Here is a 22,660-nt window from a genome sequence, read left to right as displayed (position 1 = left end):
GGATTGGTACATCCAAGTAATCCAATCGGACATGGACGCATTTCTACGCGTCCTTTGGCGCCCGGCTCGCCATTTGTCGATAAACTCGGCCAGTTCCAACGCTCCCGGGGATAGCGTAGTTCGTTAGCCCCGACCGATCAACCGGCTTCTACCAATATATATATATATATATAAACATGGCGAAAAAGACATAAATTACATGGTCCCCGCCTGTCCCTTTCGCCAAAGGACTCTCTTGTAATAGTGCTTAACGGTTTATGCAGACGCACACGTGCTCCCAATATTTGTACATATATATCCCAGCACCACTGATAAGATTACACTCGCATACTTTTCCTTAAGGCTATCAGAATTTAGAAATCTTACAAGAAAGCGCATCTCTCTGCACCGCTGAACAATCTCAATTGCCAAGACTCACCTGGAACAAGTAAAAAAGGCAAATTATTAACCAACAGACTTTTCATTTGAATTTATATGGAGTTCAAAATAAAACGAGTTGTGTGCTCACAGCATTGATTGCTTGTACTGTATTATATATATTTATATTATAATATTATTTTTTTAGTAATAGAATTTTTAGAATTGGCTTGTCCAACTTCTAATTATTGTAATTTGCAGTCGCGTTTAAACGCGATGGCAGCGACTCGCGTTTCATAATTTTCCCAAACCAGATAGAACTGACAGAAATTGTTTATCTTTGAGGATCGCTCGGCTGACTATATAGGCTTACTGTGCAAGTGTGTCCGTGTGTTCGTGTCCGTCTCATGTCAGCAAACGTGCGTAACATCATGCGTGACTTTGCCAGAGCTATTAATGACGCTAATAGTGAGTGGTAAATCGTGTCTTCTGTACCGGAAAAGCGATATGGAAACCCGTTAAGCCATCAGACTTCAGCGTGAAATCTTATATTAAGCCGAAATCTGCAAATTATAAAATTGCAACAAATGTTTGCATTTTCCGCGATTTTTAGAGCTCTTAAAATTCGGCGCGATTTGTACATGAAAATAAATGGTACTCGGCAAGAGGGTCCTCGTATGTCAAGTGAGATTAAGCTGAAGTAGAATACTGCTTAGTTAGCGCGATAGTTCAATTTGGCTGACATAATTAGTCTATGCGTATATATGTGTGCCTGCAGTGTATGTCAGCTACTGAAATAACCTTCCACTTTGCACACTATAGGATCGATGTAGGATCATTCATTAGATATAGAGAGATAACCTAAATTCAAGTACGACCCAATGATATACCACAAATTCCTAATTAGCAGATGTCAAGAGTTATTGTAAATAATAAAAAACAAGTACTGTAAATTGCATCTTCATTCTGAATATGAAATAAATTAATTATAAAAGAATTTCAGATAAATCTTAATGTTATTGGATAGACTGTTTAAGATTTCCGTATTTTTGCAATAAAGAATAAATAAATATTCCTATATCGCACATGCTTGTGCTAAGATCATGTACGTATACATATTTTCAGAGTAGATGATAGAGCAATTTTATTTTATTTTTTTTAATTCATTGGAAGAGATTCGAATAGTATTCGAGATAAAAGTTAAAATTCCCGCGTGTTCGAATCCATAGAAATCGATGGCAGCGCCCTAGAAGCGTCTTGCGTCTCGGGAGTGACACGAAATACTCGCGTTTACGTTGTGTTGTAGTTGTACTCGCTTCTGGACAGGTTCCATTAACAGATGTGATACCAAGTATCCCGCCCTATAGACTGCAGATTGCCACGCATGGCTCCCTGCAAATCGTGTGGTGTTGTCTTCAACGAATTCACTCGTACAAGACTTTTTCTTCTCTCTCCCTCTCTCTCTCTCTCTCTCTCTTTGCTTCACTTGCGGCTACGAGAAGCACGCATGCGCTAGCAGTAAGTAGCAGTCGTGCCACTCGTGCCAATATTTAACGTGCAAATTCTTGCTTCTCTCCGTTTTTCAAGTATTTTCTCAGAATCTTTTAATTTCCACTAAAAAAAATAAGTATGTAATTTTAAATAAACTGTCCACATTTTCTTTTAAAGATATTTTTGATCAAAGCATCAGGAGAGAAAGGGGAATTTTCAATTTCTCGACGGTATTAAGGTTGCAATAAAATGTTGCAAGACGGCGGTTAAATTGAAATATAGACCAAGAGAATATCGCTTCATCAATGTGCCTGATCCGACTGTTAAAAGAGATGATATCAGCAAACAATAAATGGTCAATATCCTATCTGATGCATTGTCCTTCATTCGAAATACGCAGTGTCGCGAAGTTTGAAAAATGATATCGTGAACTTTGGCTCAGGGCCGCCAATTGTGCTGTGTTCATTTTGTTCTTCCAGTAAAGGTCAGGCGCTATAAAGCTGCTTGTGAAATACAAACTGTTTTACAAGCTTGCTATTTGTTTTAGCGAGTAAAGATACTTTCCCCCATTTCGATTCGTTATACATATTTTAGTGTTCCTTCTTTGAGTGGAGGTGCTAACCTTGGCTTGTCGCAAGAAATAATATAGCAAAAAACGCGGGACTTTAGCAGAACCAGCAGCTCACTTCGGAAGGTGACCCCGGATGAAGCAGCGACAAAAGAGAAACAATGAAATATTGTAGCGAACAAATTCTCTACCGTTATTCGATCGTATTGAGACTCGTTGACCTTGACATTTCACGCTGCGCTTTATCCATCTTATTTATTTTTCTAAAACTCTTGGAATTCTTGCGCAGCTGTACTCCGAACTTTCCGCCAAGTACTTAATACGAAATCTTGGGCAATATATACTACATATATAAATATATATCATAACTACAGTCATATAACACGTGCGCGAGTATCTCTATCTAGAAACGCGCCTCGCCAACACAAGAGCAGCGCCAGCGAGCGCGAAATATTCCAAGTGCAATAATATAAACAACGCCTGTCGAATAATTGGCAAATAGAGATAGAGTACTCCATAAGTTATTATTGATTTTGATTTCAGAAGCTCGAGTGGATGAAGATTTAGCATAGAAATGGGCTTTGGACGTTGGATATTTCGAAAAAATAAGCCGTTGGCCTCGGAGGTGAGTTACGTCACGCACGCACGATAGAGATCCTCTTTTTCGTCTTTTCCCGGTGCAACGAACAAAGTATCGTTAATCGATGTATCACTGGGCGGGGAGAGACCTGCTGGCTCGGAAATGCTCGGCTTAATTGACCGTTAAAGCGTAATTGTACTATTTAGCTCCCGCTCATAATCTAATCGATCGATATTATTTGTCAGCGCGACACTTTGCAGATTCCATCTCTCGACCGTACAGTTACGACAGTCGTTACGAAGCCAGTCGAATATAAATTAGATAACCAGATGAGAGACCTGACATTGCCCAACAGCAACTTCCGAGTCTCGCAAACTTTGGCTAAATTCGTAAAGCTCGAAAGTTTGTAACTCCACGCAAGTTTCAAACTCTTCGCATTTCCATATAGCATCATGTCCCGTTTCAGTCGACAACCTTGTATTTGTCCATTGTTATATTGGAACAACTCGTGTATCCCATCGATAGTTCGGAGAACCACTTTACAGTCACAGGAGATCAACTTTCCTCCGAAAGTGTCGTAATAACGTTGCTCGAAGAGCCGGAGCAAACTTCCTCGATTATGCCGATCAACTGCGTTTTCTCAAGGAACATTCGGCGCTTGGGAAAGAGTCGATCAAGCGAGGAACGATACCGCGTTATTTCCATCGCGAGCATATTTCTGATTTCTATCGACGGGAAGAATTCGTGGTAAAATATCAGCAGACTTTCTCGGACATCCTACGTGTAACATATATGTATATATATACATATATAGGAGCCGCGACTGCCTTTGAAATGTATAGGTTTTTAGCGCTATGATTCGCGGTGGGTGATAAGCCATTCGTATATATATATATATATATAAAGGAAATGACGCAACGAATATAACGGTGCTCTCTTATACTCTTTCGAGTCGATTTCCGAAGGGATATCAATCGTCGCTCTCACACCATGAAATCTCGACAAAGTCACTTCCTTTCGGCTGTAATAACGAGCTCCGTTTTGTAAACGTGCATATCCTTTTTACGCTTCGTGCTTTTTGTTGCCTGTCGGACTAAATTTTTACGTGAGATTTTCTCCAACTGTCTATATATACATAACGATCCGGGATGGACCAATCGGCTTCAGAGGAGGCATATCAACGCGAGTTAGCCTGTCGTGTATGGATCACGGTTTGATTACTCAAGAATATCATTGACGATGGATAAATGGCTGTGGTTCGCGTCGAAAAAGATTGATCGACGAAAATCGAGATGTAAGTGACGTGGTCGATCTGGTCTACTCGAGGAATTTGTTGAATTCGTCTGGTCGGTCAAGAACGACTCGAGTTCCCCCTACTGGGCTATCGTATATTGAAAATTATGAGTACTGCGGAGCTGTGATGGTAAAGAGATAAGGGGATATCGTTTTCAAGGGAAGAGAAAGATGATGGGAAGGAGGGGGGGGGGGGGGAGGTTGGTGGAAATCAGGTTTAACAAGGATGGTAGCTGAAATATGTTTGTGGCAAAAAGGTTTTAACGAGTTACTTGCTGCAAACGAAAGAGCCACCGTGGACCTCATACTTTGTCAAGTACGTCGACGTGATCAACGATCAGAAAGGGATGTCTCACTTCAATTGGCCAGTAGGCGGCTGTAACTATCACGTATTGCGAACCGGCTGTTTCCCCTACATTAAGTATCACTGCACCAAGAGACCCTGGCAGAACCTCACCATCGACGACAAATTCTTCAAGGCGATCAAGATACTCAACCTTGGTAAGCGATATGCGCGTGAAAACCATTGGACCACCTTATATAGCATCCACGGATGGACCTTCTTTCTTTATATCGATTCCTCCTAATCATCTCAGAAGCAACAATAGCATCCAGTCAATATCTACTGTAACGAAAACTCATCGACGATAGTTTAATCGCGTGTACTGTCCATGTGTGTGAGTGTATGTATGTGAAACAGATGTATCTATAAGTATGAATTTTAATAACAGTTTTAGTCGCGATAACACTACAGTTTACTCGTTACACGTTTTCTTGGAAAATTTCATTAAGATGGGGGGAGATATGCGTGAGAGAAAGGGAGAGAAAGATAACCAACGGACCACACGGTTGTCCTTAAGAGGTCAAAGACCCATTGCTCATTGACACTTTTCCACTTGGAAAATTCGCATTCCCAAGCATATAGCCACGCTAATTGATTGTACTGTTAGCTTTTTCCTCACTTGGTCACCCTCTTTGCTTATCTCTTCATCAGGTATTCCCACTCTGATGTACGGATTGGCGGCGACCATTCTTATCAGACACCATGAGATCGTCAAAACACCTCGGGGCAACGTGACGATATACTTTCTACTGCCGGAAGACAAGGGATCTCAATACTAACTTCCACTTACCATTACGGGACGCCCTAGTGAGCCAACCAACTCATCATCGCCTTATTATCATGTACATAAAGCACCCCATAATGCAATTTTTATAACCAACTTTGCATAGCATAGATCAAATCAAAGCTAACTATTATAAATAAAAATAATCTTAAGCAACTTTTTACTTCCATTCGCATATACACATAAATTCCTTTAGTTAATTAATGAATAATTACTCCCGACCTATTTATCATAATGACAAATCGTGCTATTCAATTAATCAAGCTTTTTTTCAACTGCATCCACTCTGGCTGGAAGAAAATAGAGTGGAAAAAAATGGAGATCCTCGATAAAGTCGAAAAACTGTCGTTGAAAGTATTGTACATATATATATATATTATTTATTTATTGCAGAGTAGTCATTAATAATATGTAATTATCCAGTTAAAAAGTATAGGAACGGTAATACCAGTTTGAAAGCAAGATAAAGTGAAACCTATAAGAGTAATGCATTATGCAAGCCAATTGCTTTTATCGAGAGAAATCTGTCACGTGGGGGACGCGCGACAGCTTCCAGTTGTTCTGTACACACCTACCACTGTCGTAGAATCGAGGATTTTTTCATTGGCGAACAGCAGCCTGATCAGCGAATATAAATCGCTAATAAGTTGGGCGATCGTAATACAAGAGTCACAATGTCACGAACTTATCATTAACATAGCTTTGTAATTAGCTACTCGTGTTCCCTACAGTGGTACACACTACACACTCTCGCACCTTTGTATGATAGATCGTCGAAACTGCGCTCGATAAAATCTCTCCTTCTTGACTATTGACATTTAACTCTGGAATTCGTTATTGCACTACCGTCTGTGCGTTCACGATGCATAATAATTCAGTATTAATTATCAGCAGTGATAGAGGCCAGCTGCTAGAATTCTCTCTGAGAATAAGTAGCACTGTAAGTGGATTACAATGTTCTATTATTGTCCATACCTATTATCTGTACCTCCCTATATATATATAGTCACCAATATCGCTAGTCGTCCATAGAGTGGATCAGCGAGGTAAGTTAAATTTCAAATTTTATTTGCCATACATTCAAACTTCTGCCTTTATGTTGCCTTTTTTTCGACCAACCTATACATGGCCGAGAAAACTGACATTTCCATAAGCGAATAAAAGGTGGTTCTGTCTTCGCCAGTAGCGCGTTACATATTTGGCAAGAGTGAATTCGCGTGTTTCGCGACGGCATTGTGTACCGATGGGATGTCTTGGGTTTATTAGGAATAGTCAGGTAAGCTCACGTGCACAGGTACGCTGCGATAGCTCGCTTGGCTCTCAAGGATAGACGCCCACCTGGCAAATCTGACGTTTATGGGGCTTATAGTGTTCTCCAATGAACGATAAGCGACCGAGAGATTCTACGCACTAATACGCATAAACTTGGTACTACACTATGTCGAGTGGGTCAATAATAATTGATTTAGCGAAAAGATAAAATGCGAGTGCTTCGCGTTAAAACTGACACTCATTGGGTGTACAGCTCCAGACGAGTTTTCCCTTCACCCTTGCTGAATAATCCTTATGTGAGCTGCTATAAAAGGTTCGGTATATGTACGATATACTGGACGCCTCCTCCAAAACTGCACAAACTTCGTGTTAACACGAGTCTTCTCACGGTGTAAAGAGCCATGTATCGAGTGATTGGTCGATAATTAAACTGATCTCTCATTATCGTACATGACGCTTCATTTAACGATCGATTAAAACACACAAAAGCTTTCGAAAGTCCGTTGAAAAAGTTGCTTAAAATTTATTATATTGCCAAAAGATTGCTTCTACAAGTATCTCACTTGATTTACGGAATTTGATCAACATTTGCCTAATCGATTTATTTACATAATTTATCTCGATCCCTCCAATGATTTATTTCCCTAAATGAATCACTTAAATAGTCTGCATAAATAAATTAGCCAATTATGATTGATTTCCTAATATGGTAATTATGCTGATTTTCACGGTTTGATGGCTCCATGAAGAAAATTTTCTGCGCGAATTACGGGACTGAATAAACAAAATTAATGTTTTGCTTGAATAGAGCGTCGCGAGGCCTAATAATATTTAACTAACCAAAGATCGCCGGGCGATAATGCATAGGCGGATTTTACAAGATTGTGTGTACGATCGTTTACGGCCAGCCAGAGTAATTACTCGAGCCACTTTCGAAACGAGAAATTAACATAAAATGCACTGGAGGGCGAAGGAACACGTGAGTCAATGTAAAAATTTTTTTCTCTTTCAATATAACTTTAACTTATCTAGACTTCCCGCAGGGAATCATAAGATATGCAGATTTTGCAATTGGCGAAAATATTATATTTACGCCGACCGTTGATCCGTGAAATTTTATATACATATATATAGTATATAGGTACTTAACCCTAAGCTTATATTCAATAAATATCCTCGATTTTTGATGTTTAGATGGAATTAAATAAAGATGTGTCAATCCCTGTTGATGGATTTGGTAAATCGGCATCGATTATACGACGTCCGATGGTCCAATAAAAATAATATAATTAACAAGTGGCTTTCACCTTACGTCAACACGAGAAGGACTTTCGCTGTACGGTTCCATCACGCTTTTCTTGCCGGACGTCTCCGTTATTTCGGTTTACTTTCGACCCATCCAACTATGGCGTGCAAATATCAACTACCTGTCACGTAGGGAATATGAAATTTCAATTTCAATCACGTTTACCAGTCTGCCTGCTGCTCGAAAGTGGTACACGAGTCGCTTCGGTAATAATTAATCGATTTCGGTATTGATCAACTGTCAAAATTCACACGCCATCTCTTAACCGTTATGGTTTATCATTAAGATCGCTTTCAATCCTGTTATATCTGATTTAGCATTATATGCGCGGCCATCGAAGATATTATAAAAATTTACATTTTTCGTTTAAGCAAAATTCAAGCGCAAAGCGTGAACGTTGAATTTTTACGGAGCCAGCGTTCTCTTAAACGTATATGTATATATATATATCTGTCTGGCAGGATTTCTTACAAATTTCCTTAATTCCTCGAATACTTATTTTGGCTATTAACCGCTAATGAGTACAGCGTGGATAATTCATTGATGCGCATGTTCAATAATCGAAGGGACAAAAAGGGAAACGAAAAAAGCAGAAAAGAGAAAGAGAGAGAGAGAGAGAGAGAGAGAGAGAATTGGTCCTTGATTGCGTGCCACCAACCGCAGACGGTGGCTGGGTGCTCCCAGGATGCTGGGAGCGTTGAGACGGTGGGAAAAAAAGGAGAGCAAGCTGAAATTTTACGAGAGTCGTTAGAAGCATCGGGGGCGGGCTAGTTATGCTGATTAGATCGAATTTACATGTAAGAGATACACGGACCCACATTAATGACGTCGCGCTAGTAAACGCGTACCCCCGATACTAACACGAACCAACTATACGCAATTTCTTTCTTTTGTATTTCGTCATTAGACGCGCGCTTTAATGCACCATTGGCCGATAGTCGCGTCATCAATTTACAGCAACAAAACCGTGTGCAAACTTGTGCTTAAAAAAAAAATTATTGTAGCAGTGAAAAAAATTTGTAGTACCGGTCTGATAAAATATAGCTTTCGCTCGTTATTATTGATAAATGCTTGAATATAACAAAGGAGAATGCTAGAATCGAAATAACGATAGATTTGTTGCATCGGCAGAGCTGATTCGTTTGGTCTTTGGGACGAGCAGGGGAAGATTGCTGCGATTGTAAATTCAGTGCTCGTCAGCGGGATCGTAGGTGGAGGAGAGCACGGTAGTTTTGCTCGCTTGTTCGTTCCCCCGTGTGGCGATAAGGATAATAGCCACATCGCGTATAATAGAATCTAGCGGTGTACCGCTACACTAGAGAAGTTGGCAGTGTCTAATCGCCTGCGGCGCGACCGCGCAGACCCGCGCGGAATATCTTTCGTTACATAACACTCGCTAACTACAAAAGAGGAAATGTAATTGGCGTGAATTTCTCCCTGTTTTCCTATTGGTCATATTCGCCTATATACTTTATTTTTTCTACCCTCCCCCCTCTTTTACTTCTTTCAATAGTACTATATATGTGTATGAATAGCAGTATCTACCGATCTAGGAGAATGCGTGTCCCACCTCGATTTTTCTATTGCGTTTCAACTTCGTGCTCAGGGAGTATCTTTAGAGAGCAGCACGTAGGAAGAGCGAGCAACTTTCTTATCGAAAACAAGCAAAGTCTACAGTAGACGGAAGTACTCGAGCTCCTGCTTAAAAGCAACTACCAAGCCTCGATCTTCAAATCTATAATAAACAAGCACAGCAAAAACCAGCTAATCTTGCATCTCGGAAATATAGACTCGGGACTAAAGCAGATGTCAACGGTTTTAGTATATTAGAATTTAAATTATCGAATGGAGATAAATTAAGGACTTGGAGGATAAATTTCAGTGGATTATTATCATTGAAGTGTATAATAGGTACAGGTTAATTCGAGATTCTAGTGGAGTGTATCTGGATGGTTATTTGGCGAAGAAACGGGAGAGATGCAGTACAGAAAGAAGTTGTATTTATTATATATTTATTTTAGAGAGAGCGAGAGAGCATATATATAAGAATTAGCGCGCGAGAAGACTTCCTTATCGAGAGAGGAGAACGAACTAAGCACTTCCGTGCGACCTGCCACGCGTGGGAGACTCAAAGTGCTGATTTTATGAATGGGAGGACCCGTGGTAGGTGGTTTGTGTTGCACTTTCAGCAATTATTCAAATCAACCGTGCCACGCATGACATCAGCCTCCCACAGAATTTGCTTTAATTTTCTTGCGGCTCCCATGCCTAGCCCCCCACACCCATTAATCTCCAGCAGATCTCCGATCAGTTCCGCTCTCCTTTCGTCAATGAGCTAACCTTACAGAAGAGAGAACCGCTGCTTCTTGATTTTGTTAATTATATAGGTAATTCTATATATTATATATATACACATGTGTCTGATATACGTCATATACGAATGAACGACCTCCCACGAATCTCCACCCCAATTCAACCCACTTTAAACACGATTTACATTGAAATGTTTCTAACGAGTGGAATAAATATGAATCTCCCTGAAACTACTACAATATATTAGCTAGGAAGCTTTTTTTATGAAATTAATCTCTCTCAATTTGTCGAGTTTTACACTTCACACACCCACACGCTGGAATCGTACAAGTTTCGTGAAAACTGGTTTCGTCCTATGAACGAAAGTGCTTGGAGTGCTACATTTGTTAATAGCTTTCCTAACCGGTGTTAAAGTAATAATAATTAAGTATGAATTAGTTGTAGGACGAATAGAGCTAGCCATTATCTTCCCACGTGAAACCTCGCAATTGGCCGGATTCTTTTGGTAGGGAGGGGACGTTTCTGCAAAATAAACGTCAAATAAATTCGAGACTCGTTCCATTAATGAAAGGAAACAATTAGAGGGGATAGCGTATATTTACAAAGCGGCATAAAATCCATGGAGTAGTAAATTTTAATTACGATTCATGCCACGAGACGGGAACAAAGAGCAGAAAACATTATATGTAACGCGTGTATCTGCATCGCTTCGGAATGGAATTGCTAATTAAGTTAATTCGTTGTCATTAAAAGCGAAATTTCACGTGTCTTTTTTATTCTTCTGTGGCCAGATCGGTAATGAAAGCTCTCTACGAGCCCTTCGGCCAACATTCTAAGATTTCTAATCGTCGGCTTTAGAGATGCGAGACGTGGCTTACGTTTACGCATTAATAATATAAGGAAGGTAATTTCCGCTTGCCCCGGTGGTCCCCTACCATGCAATTTTTTCTCACAGCCACGCAAAGCTTATACACATATCCCCTTTCAAAAGCCAAGAATTCACAGTATCCCACTGTACCAAGCTCCAAACCTTCAATTTCTAAATAATGCTCATCAATTAAAGTAGACCGCGGGCCTCGTCTAATCTCCAATTGTTTATGAAAATAAACCTAATTACAAGAATACTCCAACCGAACGAAACAATAACTTCCGGTTGCCCCGGTGGTCTCCTATCAGGTTTTAATGTTAAATTTAAAACACACAATCGTATATGCATTATATCTTTAAAATAGAGAGGGAAAGGGGTTTGCCACATATATTGACAAGGAGAAAGGAACGATCGAAGAGATTTTGCAATTGTATTCCAAGTAGGTGAGAAGGGAAGAGTATCGCTTGTCCATTATTAGCATACGGTGGTAATTCGGAAATCGAATGACTCTTCCAGCTCATATAATAAAGAAATAAATGGCAACGCGTTGCTCGAAACAGTCGCGGCGTTTGTTAGTGGGAGGTGGAGAACTCGTGGGTCTGGGCCTAATCTTTGCAAGTTGCAAAAAAAAATTGGCCATATCGCGTATCACCAAAGTGCGTCACGCGCAATTAAATTCACACGAGGACCGCGAACGATCGATTTGCATGTGGGATTGGTTAGGACGCTGAATTAGAGATGCTATCTGAATGGCGTTGGGACCTATTACACTATTAAATGCTTCAACAGGTTTCAATGGCCAGTTCCGTCCGGATTGTTGAAAAATCCACGTGCTTCAGATAGAAGATTGCGCGTCTACGGGGCACCGGAGGCGTGCATCTCCCTGCACCGGGCTCTTACTCTTGCCTCTTTCTCTCAACGCAGATACACGGGTACTATATATGGGAATACAAAATTAATCGTCCATAAGTGTGAGTAATAACCGTAGAATGATTAAAACAAACGAATACCTTCCGAAAATTAATGTATAATTAAATTAATGATAGTTCGATGAGTTTCTATATGTGAAAATACTTTGAAATTTATTGGATAATGCTGTAGGAGGTATTCCATAATTTTGTACACACCCTGTATGCAGAGGTACTATATACAAGTAGTGACGCTCTCGTGGATCTCACATTTTCATTCCATCTCACGTGAGAGGCCAGTCAGCATAAGATGCTAACAGCTCCTAGACGACGATGCACACAACTGGAACAGAGCAAACTGGAACCCCAGACCTTCATTTGCAAATCCTTACATTCCATTATTCTTCCCATCAAATTTGCATGTGCCAGGTCAATTACAGCTATTAATTACTTTATCGCATTCGTTACGATAATTCTCAGCCGGAACAATGAATTTCAATCAAGCAGGGCTTTCCTGTAAAGGTATTTCCTATACATGTACCAAGTTATACAGGGTGTAACATGAATAAATACTTATATACTACCTTGAAGCAGTTGATAGAAAACTCGATTTTGAAAAGAAAGCACTCGTACAATTTTGTAATATTGTCAATATTTTTCAAATTACATAAATATGTATCTAGTCTAAACATATTTTTGTTATGTAACTCTATGAATGTTAATAATATAATAATAATTCATATAAGGGTTTTCTATTGCCTATTATGATATCTACAGAAACTTATAATTTTGCTTAATACAAGTAGTATTTTCCGAGCTGCAAAACAATTCATGTACACTCTTGGCCTAAAGATATTATTATGTAACTTGGAAAATATTGACAATATTACAAAATTTTATACAAGTGTTTTCTTCTCAGAATCGGATCATTTATCCACTGCTCCAGGGACATAAATCATTGCTGTTATACCCTGTATATTATATAGGTATAGGTATATTATATATAAATATCATTTAATGATAAATCTCATTCCTTGCGATAAATTATCATCCAGGACAATGAATTTCAATCAAGCAAAGCTTTCGTCCAAAGAGAGCTGTCCTATATACATATACTATAAATTATATATATAGTTACATTATAATAGTATCATTCGATGATAGAGCTTTGTTCAATTACCATTCACACGTGCATTTAAAAGCAGTCCTACGCACGGATTTTCTCAGAAAAAATATGCAATTCAAGCAACTCTTTAATAATAAGTTTGATGATGATTACAGGGTCCTCAAGGTCAAGGCTTTACAAATGATTCAATTTTGCATGAATGTCCCTTCCGGTAGAGCATAAAGCACGAGGTCCGCGTGCATGACCAAGATACCCGCTCGGCCCGATTTTAACGCTCGCGCACCTTACCTTCATTACTCGCAGCTTCATTATCTCGCTGAAGCAACTAATTCCACAGCGATTTATAACCTACCATCTCCACTCGATTTACACGGAAGCAAACGTGCGATGGAATGGAATGCAATCCTCTCGCGAACAGATATATCCTGACTATACCTTTAGCATTTCAAGATTCGCAGAAACCACCCTTTATTTACAATTCGAGCATTTTTACGTACGCGATGAATAATTAATATGTCATTAATGAATAGCCACGACCCTTTTGAACTCTGTGCTTAATCTGTAAATACCACCAGTAGTGCAATTTACAATTTACTTTGATTAATCTTGCAATAACGCCAAATCCTACAAAAGAGGAGACGAATTAACTGGTTGCACGATTCACAGTGGTACCAAAAGTGGCGGTTGCAGGCTTCGGTATAATGTCTATTCGCATCACTCCATTTCGACAGCGATGGATGGTGATACGCGAGACGATATAATCCAATACTACAGGAGGACGTGTAATCTTCGGATAATTGATACCCAAGCCTGGATTAGCATAACGCGTGACCGCTTGTATCTACAATGTATCATCCTGTCGTGACTAAAACTGTAGCCTGCCTATATAGAAATGATTCCAAGATATGGTGCCTGTGTTAAAGGTCTCTGGTCAGATATGCATGTGTATTATTATTTAGAAAAGTTTTAATCCAATATTAGAAATATTGTAAAAATCAATGCCAGGACCACCAAGGTAAAGATTTTAGTAAAAAATGTATGTATATATATATATATATATATATATATATACGTTGAATGAATAGTTAATCCACGTGCGCCAAAGCTCACGATTTACGGATGTATTACATGCGAATCTGGCAAAAGCGCGAAGATACTTTACAGCGCTGGCATCAGAGACCGCATAACTCTCAACAGCTGACACGTAAGATTAGAGACAGCGTCGGGTTGACTAGAAAACCTAGTGGGAACTCGCAGACCATATGCGGTCCCTTAACGGTGGATTTGCTCTAAACGACCCTGCCAGGACTACCTAATCACGAGAAAGCACCTCCGAGATAACGTAATATTGTAAGATAATTTAGGCCGATAGATGGGTTAGCAGCGCTTCGAAATACGCGCGTATTTTAGAATGGATAATCGAGCTGAGGATCGATAGTGTGAGAGTTAGGATGTCGAGTAGTGGGCGCGAGGACCGAGCTCTTTCTTCCTTTTCGTGGATCCGACCAGAGCGGACGTATATATGTATATGTGGGTGTCGAAGAACTAAATAAAACTTGTTACGCGTTCATCCTCAGGCAGTTAAAATAACGAATTTCTTTGTCCTACGCAGTATCGGGGTTAAGGAGTAGAAATATGTTATAGAATTCAGAAGTGGGATTCAGACAACAAGCCAGTAAGTGAAGCATTGTTTGATAACGTGGCCATTGGTATACTAAGAAGACATTTTCTGAACCTCGAGCATTGGGTAGTTTGAGATTGTAACTGGCTGGGTGATAATGGCGTTGCAGAGACTTTCAGTTATACAATTGAAACAGTTACTACGGTTAGCTGATTTACCAACTAGCGGCATTAAAAACGAATTGGTCGCAAGACTGATGAACATATATCCAGATGGTATAGTTCCGGAGACAGTGGTACCTGAAATAGAGACCTTAGCTGATATACATGACCATGGAGAAATTCAACGAAATACGGTAGAAGAAGAAACTCCTATGACTGAGATTGAAATTCTAAGGCGTAGTTTGGAGTTGGCAAGACGAGAAGCAGAATTAGTGCGACGCGAGAACGAGTTGTTGAGAAGGACACCGAGTGTTAGTGAAAACACCCATAGTCATGTAAACATTAGAGCTCTAGGTGACCTGATTAGTGAATTTGATGGATCGAGTGACGCGTATCCGTTATGGGCATCACAATTACAGTTAATTCGTTCGACCTACGATTTGCCAGAGAAGGATTGCAAAATACTGATCGGTTCAAAATTGTCTGGACGAGCCCTCAAATGGTTTCATTCAAAACCCGGTTTTATTGCAATGCCTGTTGATGAATTATTAAGGTTAATGAGGGAAATGTTTGATCACCGCCCTACCAGACTAATTTGCCGTAAGAAGTTCGAAGAAAGAACGTGGAAGTATACCGAACCCTTTAGCTCCTATCAGCATGACAAGATCATTCTCGCTAATAAGGCTTCGATACCCGAAGATGAACTGGTCGATTTTATTATTGATGGTATACCCGACGTGAATTTACAGAACCAAGCAAAAATTCAGCAATTCAACTCAGTCTCTTCACTGTTACGCGCGTTTAACGGAGTAATATTAAAATCGACCATGAAGCCAAGACCACTCAATAATGTTCCCAGTGATCAGAAGGAAACACATAATAGTAGCAGAGTTAACAGTGTTAGAAGATGCTTTAATTGCCATCAAGAAGGACATCTATCGAACGTGTGCCCTAAACCGAAGCGAGCTAGGGGCTCATGCTATGCCTGCGGATCCACGGAGCATCTCATAAGAGAGTGTCCCACTAGGAAGAATACACATACAGCCAAAGCAGCGACTGATCATACGACAACAGCCCTGGTTGAGCCACCACGAACCAGAGGAGAGCTACCACAGCGCCATGAACCGTTGACGACAGCGACCCGCGAGTATTGTTTGTTAATCACCAGCTCGCAAGAAAATGACTATTTTGTAGAGGCCTTGGTTGATTCGGGTAGCGCGATCAATCTAATGCGGGAAAGTATTTATCTTACTTATTTTGGAGATTCCGAATTAGACAGAACCAATAATGCTACCACGTATGGTGGTGTGAACAAATCTCCGCTGGTTATTTATGGTAACATTACATTGAGTATTAAATTTCAACTATTAGAGTCTCGTGCATTTGACATTAAGTTTGCGATCGTGCCCGACACAACCATGACCTACGACTGCCTACTTGGGCGGGAATTTTTAACAAGACCAGGATTGACCATCAAATTTAATAGATCCGTTAGCATAGATTATAAAGAGTATAGTAACGAAGAAAATGAAGGGGAAATTTTACAGATCGATGTGATTAACGAATATAACGTAATAGACACTGTAAGCAATCAATTAGAAAAATCTCTTGCCCCTGGCGACCAAAATGCGGTAATACAGTTGTTAGAAAACTACCTGCATACAGACGGTAGGGCTGCCAGCCTAGATTACGAGTTTAAAATCTTATTAAACGAGAATAGTAAACCCTTTTACCATACTCCTAGACGGTTATCTTGGCATGAAAGGGGTGCGGTTAAAGAAATCATTGATGACTTGCTGGCTCGTGGTATTATCCGGCCTAGCAATTCAGAGTATTGTAGCCCTATTGTCTTGATTAAAAAAAAAAATAAAGCTTCTTACCGTTTATGTGTAGACTACCGTCAATTAAATAAGTTTACAATAAAAGATCGATATCCCTTACCTCTAATTCAGGATCAGATCGATAGGTTAGCTGGAACACGCGTGTTTACAAGCTTGGACCTTAAAGATGGTTTTCACCATATTCCCATTGCGGAAGAATGTATAAAGTACACCTCTTTTGTTACGCCGGACGGTCAATTTGAGTATGTTAAAATGCCGTTCGGCCTAGCCAACGCACCGGCCGCATTTCAGCGGTTTGTGCATTTGATTTTTAAACCCCTGTTGGATTCGGGGAAGATCCTCATATATTTGGACGACATCCTAATAGCCACATCGACGGTGCAAGAGAATCTACAAATATTGGAAGACGTTTTAGATTTGCTATCTAAATTCAATCTGTCACTAAATTTCGGGAAGTGTCAATTTTTGAAGAGTGAAATGGAATATCTCGGATACGTTATTTCCCAACAAGGTATAGTTCCTAATAAAGCCAATGTGGAGGCTATACAGAAATTTCCCTTGCCGAAGACTGTACGGCAGGTGCAGGCATTCCTTGGTCTCACGAGTTATTTTCGCAAATTTGTGTCTAATTATGCGCTAAAAGCAAAGCCGCTACATGATCTGACTAAGAAAAGTGTTAATTTTAACTTCGGTGAAAAAGAACTGAGATCTTTTGAGATCTTGAAGGATCAACTAGTTAGTGCGCCAGTTTTAGCTTTCTACAATCCTACTGCACCAACGGAGTTGCATACTGACGCAAGCTCCTATGGGTACGGCGCGATTTTAATGCAGAGGCAAGAAGATAAGTTGATGCATCCAATTCTGTACTTCAGTAAGCGAACTACGGAAACTGAAAGTCGCTATCATTCGTATGAATTAGAGGCGATGGCTATTGTCTACTCAATCGATCGCTTCAGGGTATATCTACAAGGAATTAAATTCGTTGTGGTAACTGACTGTAATGCGGTGAAGTTGGCTTTCAGCAAAAAGGATATTAACCCCCGCATAAGTCGCTGGTGTTTGTCGTTACAGAGCTACGACTTCAATCTAGAACATCGCCCTTGCGAGAGAATGCAGCATGTGGATGCATTAAGTCGCAGCATCCTAATCGTTGAGCCGTTATCGTTTGATCAAGTATTAGTCTACAAACAATTACAAGATCATAGCATACAAAAGATCCACGAGGAACTAGAAACCGCGGAAAGCGGGAAGTTTGAATTAAGGAACGGAATCGTATATAAGAAATGCAAAGGAAATTTGTTATTTTACGTTCCCGAAGCTATGGTGCCCGCCCTTATTCGAACTTGTCACGACGAAGTGGGGCACGTGGGGCTCGAAAAAACGATTCGCCTAATAAATAACACGTATTGGTTCCCGGGGATGTATTCGCGCGTGAAAGACTACATAGGAAATTGCATTAGTTGCATCACTCACTCGATACCATCTGGTAAGCAGGAGGGCTCCCTGCATCTCTATGATAAGGGAGATAAGCCCTTCGAAACTCTACACATGGATCACTATGGTCCTCTGGAGAGGACAAGGAAGGGAAATAGGCACGTCCTACTGGTGATCGACGCTTTTACTAGAGTAAGCGGATCATAACAGATAGAGGTAGTGCCTTCACTTCAGGGGAAATGGCGGATTTTCTAGTGCCGCTGAACATCGCTCACGTTAAGACCGCAACGGCTTCGCCAAGAAGTAATGGGCAGGCCGAACGGATTAACAGGTTTTTAAGATCTGTTTTAGCAAAGACAGTGGTGGAGGGTCAATGGGACCAGGCCCTGCTCCACGCTCAGTTCGTTCTTAATAATACTTACCACGCTTCCGTCGACACTACGCCTAGTTTGTTATTATTCGGATGTGAACAAAAGGGTTTATTGACGATGAACTCAGGTGCTATCTAGCCGAGGCAACTGAGACAACTAATGATCGGGAGAAAATTCGAACGAATGCGACGGAAAAAAGTAAGAAGAAACAAGAATATAATAAGAAGATCTTTGACGCTAAGCATAAACCAGCCCTCTGTTACAAACCTGGTGATTACGTAATGATACGTAATGTAGTCACGACACCGGGAGTTAGCCAAAAACTATTACCAAAATTTAAAGGACCCTATGTAGTAAGCAAGGTGCTGGATAATGAGCGGTATATTGTTAAAGATATTGAGGGATTTCAGCTGCATTCCAAACCCTTTACTGGTGTTTTTAGCCCAGAGAGAATGAGACCCTGGATCGCCTGCATCGAGCCTCAAGTTGGAGAGAGATACTATATTGATGAATCTGGCGAAGAAAATTAATGAATTTTATTCCACTTATAATGAAAGTAGTCTAGCGAGAGTTCACGAAAGTTACGCGATGGTCAATCGAATGGTCAGTTTTTGTAAATAGGGTAGAATAAGTGCGATTAAAAAAAAAAAAAAAAATACGATGATAACCCTGATAAACGAAACAATTATCATTTGTGGAATTTTGTATTTAAATATGATTGTAATCTGGTCGGTGACATGGAAGGAGGGATGTTAAGTTTAGTGCGTTAAGACAGCATCGTGTTGAGCGAATTATGGTACCCCATGTAAAACAATTATGATTCTGCATTGTCCGAGGCGTCCAATGGTCAGAATGGCCGAAGCTGTAAGATAATTTAGGCCGATAGATGGGTTAGCAGCGCTTCGAAATACGCGCGTATTTTAGAATGGATAATCGAGCTGAGGATCGATAGTGTGAGAGTTAGGATGTCGAGTAGTGGGCGCGAGGACCGAGCTCTTTCTTCCTTTTCGTGGATCCGACCAGAGCGGACGTATATATGTATATGTGGGTGTCGAAGAACTAAATAAAACTTGTTACGCGTTCATCCTCAGGCAGTTAAAATAACGAATTTCTTTGTCCTACGCAGTATCGGGGTTAAGGAGTAGAAATATGTTATAATATCTAATTTAATATCATATTTTACTCAACCATAAGCTCTTGGCGTACTTAAGCCTCGTGATAGAACCCACCCTAATCATCCAATCACCTTCCTTCTTCATACCACAAACGGATTATTCAATATCTAAACTAATAAATTTCACCCAACATTTTCGATTTATGATCCTCTGTCGAGAGTGTGGAATTATTTAGTTACGAAACTATTATCTAGCCGGTCAAATTATCTCATTAATGTGTTGTTTCCAGATAAGTGGCAATTAAGCTTGCGTATTGGTTCTCAATTGCATGCCTTTTTTGTCCTTTTACGCGTTTATCCAAATTCGGTCAAACTCGGATAATCTTGGAATGGCCAGACTGGATTTTATACTTTGTCAAAGAAACATGAAACGGCTAACTAATTGCTGCCATCGGCCAATTCGCATTTTAATCCAACCGGACCGACGTTTAAGTCCTTTTAAATCTAGTAATTTGATTTTTACTCAGATATCTCGGTAATTCAGAAGTAGCGGACTTTATATAATTGCTCGATTTCTTCAGATACAATATGAATTGCATTGTGTGGTTGAAATAAAGATTTGTCTACGTATAAGAATTCGCGTAATGATAGAAAAATTTGTAAACATTGACACATGCCAGGCGTATGTGATGTGTTTATCTGTACAGTATTTGGGTGCTTGCAGCGCCCAAGGGCAACACAACAGCTTCTAGAGACTAGAACTCTCGTAGGTTCTAGTCTGTCCTCCTTCGGTTAAAATTGTTTCTTTCTTTTCTTGCATGTTTTCCAGGTTCTTCACTGCAACTGTATCTATTTTGCTTATGCTTTTCTTCCAACTTTAGCTTTCCGAAATAGATATAGGTATTATAGCTTTCGATGTTAGGCAGGGTTTCTTTTTCAGGATCCTTATTGTACATATGGTTTTAATCATTCGATATAGTACATCTTTTATGTATATTTATAATATATCTATTTGAAAAATGGTTTGCATATACTTAAAAAAAATAAAAGTATACATTATATTTTTTTTATAAACGTTTATAACGAAGTTGAAGGAAAGCGTAAAAAATAAAACGAATTTTTTGGTAATTAGCAACGCCTATCGTAAATCATTCGCGTGTCTGAACAGATAAATATATTTGAAATTTTAATCTCGGAGCTTGAAGAAAGATAGCATTTAAATATTTCATTGGTAGTCTGATAATGTATTTGTCGCTTCCTAAAAGAGAAAGTGTATTTTTATCATCGACAAGCCATATTTGCATAAAAGATACAACAGCTATGGTTAATTAGTCGGTTCAATTAAATTATAAAACTTTTCTATTTAGTTTAATCTGCAGCAGATAACAACAAAGTTCTGATAAACTTGCTTTAAGCTGCAAATTAACTACTGCGATTAAATGCATATATGTATAGTTACATAAGAGAGAAATACCATAGAAATTGTAAATACCAAAAAAACTTCGATATTGAGACTATAAAATAATAATTACAGCTGTTTATAAATTTGTATCAGTTTGGACAAATGATCTTTTAAATAAAGAAACTTGTCAAGAAGTCGAGTAACGTTTCAATTAAATATAGGAAGGATACGCAGGATAATGATAAAATTAAGTCAAGAAGTGAAGAACGAGCGGGGGAGATTGAAAAATCGGATAAAAGGTATCACTCGCATATGATTACACGTGTCAGGATAGGGTTTACGCTTAACAAAGTTGCAGTATGATTTGACACAGGACGCTCTGATCACGTTTAATCACTACTTACATGTGTAAAATGACGAGAATCGCGGTATCCCGAGGCGGAAGATAGCATCTGAAGAGAAAGCCAAGGATTTTATTCAAAATCACTGAGGGAAGCGCAATTATTGGAGTATCTAGCGTTGAAAGCGCTTTTCTTGCTTGTTTTTCAGCCAACTGCCACAATTATCCCGCTTAAGATGATCGAGATAAGGTGTACGATGACTGAGAATCATCATTTGCTGAATTATAGTGCTCTCCAGTGGTTTTAACTCTCCTTTCGAGAATGAGTAACAAAAATATCAGATTTCGTGTCACGTGTTACATGTAAAAAAGAGATATCGAATATGTTTAGTGTGACACCGACACGATCGAAACAAGAGACATTTAATATTAGACGAAACAGCTAGATTAAATCTGAAATGCAGTGATTTCCTCGAATGATCAATGTATATAACGGTTGAGAACAAAAGACTAAAAGAGAGACAGGGAACGCGTGCATTGCGAGACATGCAATTACTTTCTAAATCAATGTCGAGGTGAATTTTTTCTCAGTGTCAAAGTCGCTCGGCGTTTCCGCGAAATGAGTTATATCGCGATGCTGGAAAAAGATTCACGGCGTGGTACTGAATGAATGCCTTCCACTCGTAATTCAAATGGGTAACGACAGAGCGGAGAATCGGATAGAGGGAGCGAGTGTGTGTCTGTGTTTGTGTGTGTGTGTGTGTGAGAGAGAGAGAGAGAGAGAGAGAGAGAGAGAAGGGGCGTAATTGCAAGAGGACCGCGTAACTGGTGGCGATGTAAGCTCGCAGGTGTCGTGACATATCCTCTCTTCTCGTCTTCTCTTCCGACCAAGCTTCCCCAATACCATCTCGCACGCACGCAGATTCCACGATGCAAAAGGAAACACCCGAGCAAACCTCGCGAGAATCCTGTCCGTAAAACGAAGCAACGAAGATTAGAGGACGCAACATGCAAATGATGCATATATGCAATCCTAAATATCTCTATATATATTGTATACGTAATACCAAGCCAATTTTAACAGTAACTTCTTTCAGTCGCCATTCGATATATATGCGTATACGTGATATAAGAATAGAAACATTTCCTATATGCAGAATAATATCG

At 39.7% G+C, this 22,660-nt stretch overlaps 2 protein-coding genes across 4 annotated transcripts in view; one reads left to right on the top strand and one right to left on the bottom strand.

Annotated features, from left to right (window-relative positions):
• The window catches only part of Cad99C (cadherin-99C), a 124,899-nt gene that overhangs the window by 84,533 nt on the left and 17,706 nt on the right, over nt 1-22,660 (bottom strand). The window lies entirely within an intron of this gene.
• Nucleotides 1,675-5,512, top strand: LOC136772650 (uncharacterized protein C15orf61 homolog). Of its 3 annotated transcripts, none has more exons than XM_066725758.1 (4): nt 1,675-1,875; nt 2,960-3,041; nt 4,547-4,790; nt 5,284-5,512. In XM_066725758.1, the coding sequence occupies exons 2-4, from the start codon at nt 2,991-2,993 to the stop codon at nt 5,409-5,411; spliced, it is 423 nt and encodes a 140-aa protein (XP_066581855.1). In that variant the 5' UTR covers nt 1,675-1,875; nt 2,960-2,990; the 3' UTR covers nt 5,412-5,512. The 3 variants fall into 3 exon arrangements, with proteins under 3 accessions (XP_066581855.1, XP_066581854.1, XP_066581856.1); XM_066725757.1 differs by lacking the exon at nt 1,675-1,875 and adding an exon at nt 1,892-1,984; XM_066725759.1 differs by lacking the exon at nt 1,675-1,875 and adding an exon at nt 2,217-2,332.

Source organism: Prorops nasuta, unplaced genomic scaffold, assembly GCF_024137725.1.
Source record: "Prorops nasuta isolate Cenicafe-Biocafe unplaced genomic scaffold, Cenicafe_Pnas_1.2 PNAS00004, whole genome shotgun sequence".
Lineage (NCBI taxonomy): Eukaryota > Metazoa > Arthropoda > Insecta > Hymenoptera > Bethylidae > Prorops > Prorops nasuta.
Note: the sequence above shows the minus strand (reverse complement) of the source record. Positions and strands in the feature narration are given on the sequence as shown.

Excerpts from the sequence above, each read along its gene's own strand:
- LOC136772650 (XM_066725758.1), top strand. The coding sequence starts at position 2,991 with ATGGGCTTTGGACGTTGGATATTTCGAAAAAATAAGCCGTTGGCCTCG. Across the intron at positions 3,042-4,546 it reads ATAAGCCGTTGGCCTCGGAG|GTTTTAACGAGTTACTTGCT; the intron begins GTGAGTTACGTC and ends TGTGGCAAAAAG. Across the intron at positions 4,791-5,283 it reads GATCAAGATACTCAACCTTG|GTATTCCCACTCTGATGTAC; the intron begins GTAAGCGATATG and ends TCTCTTCATCAG.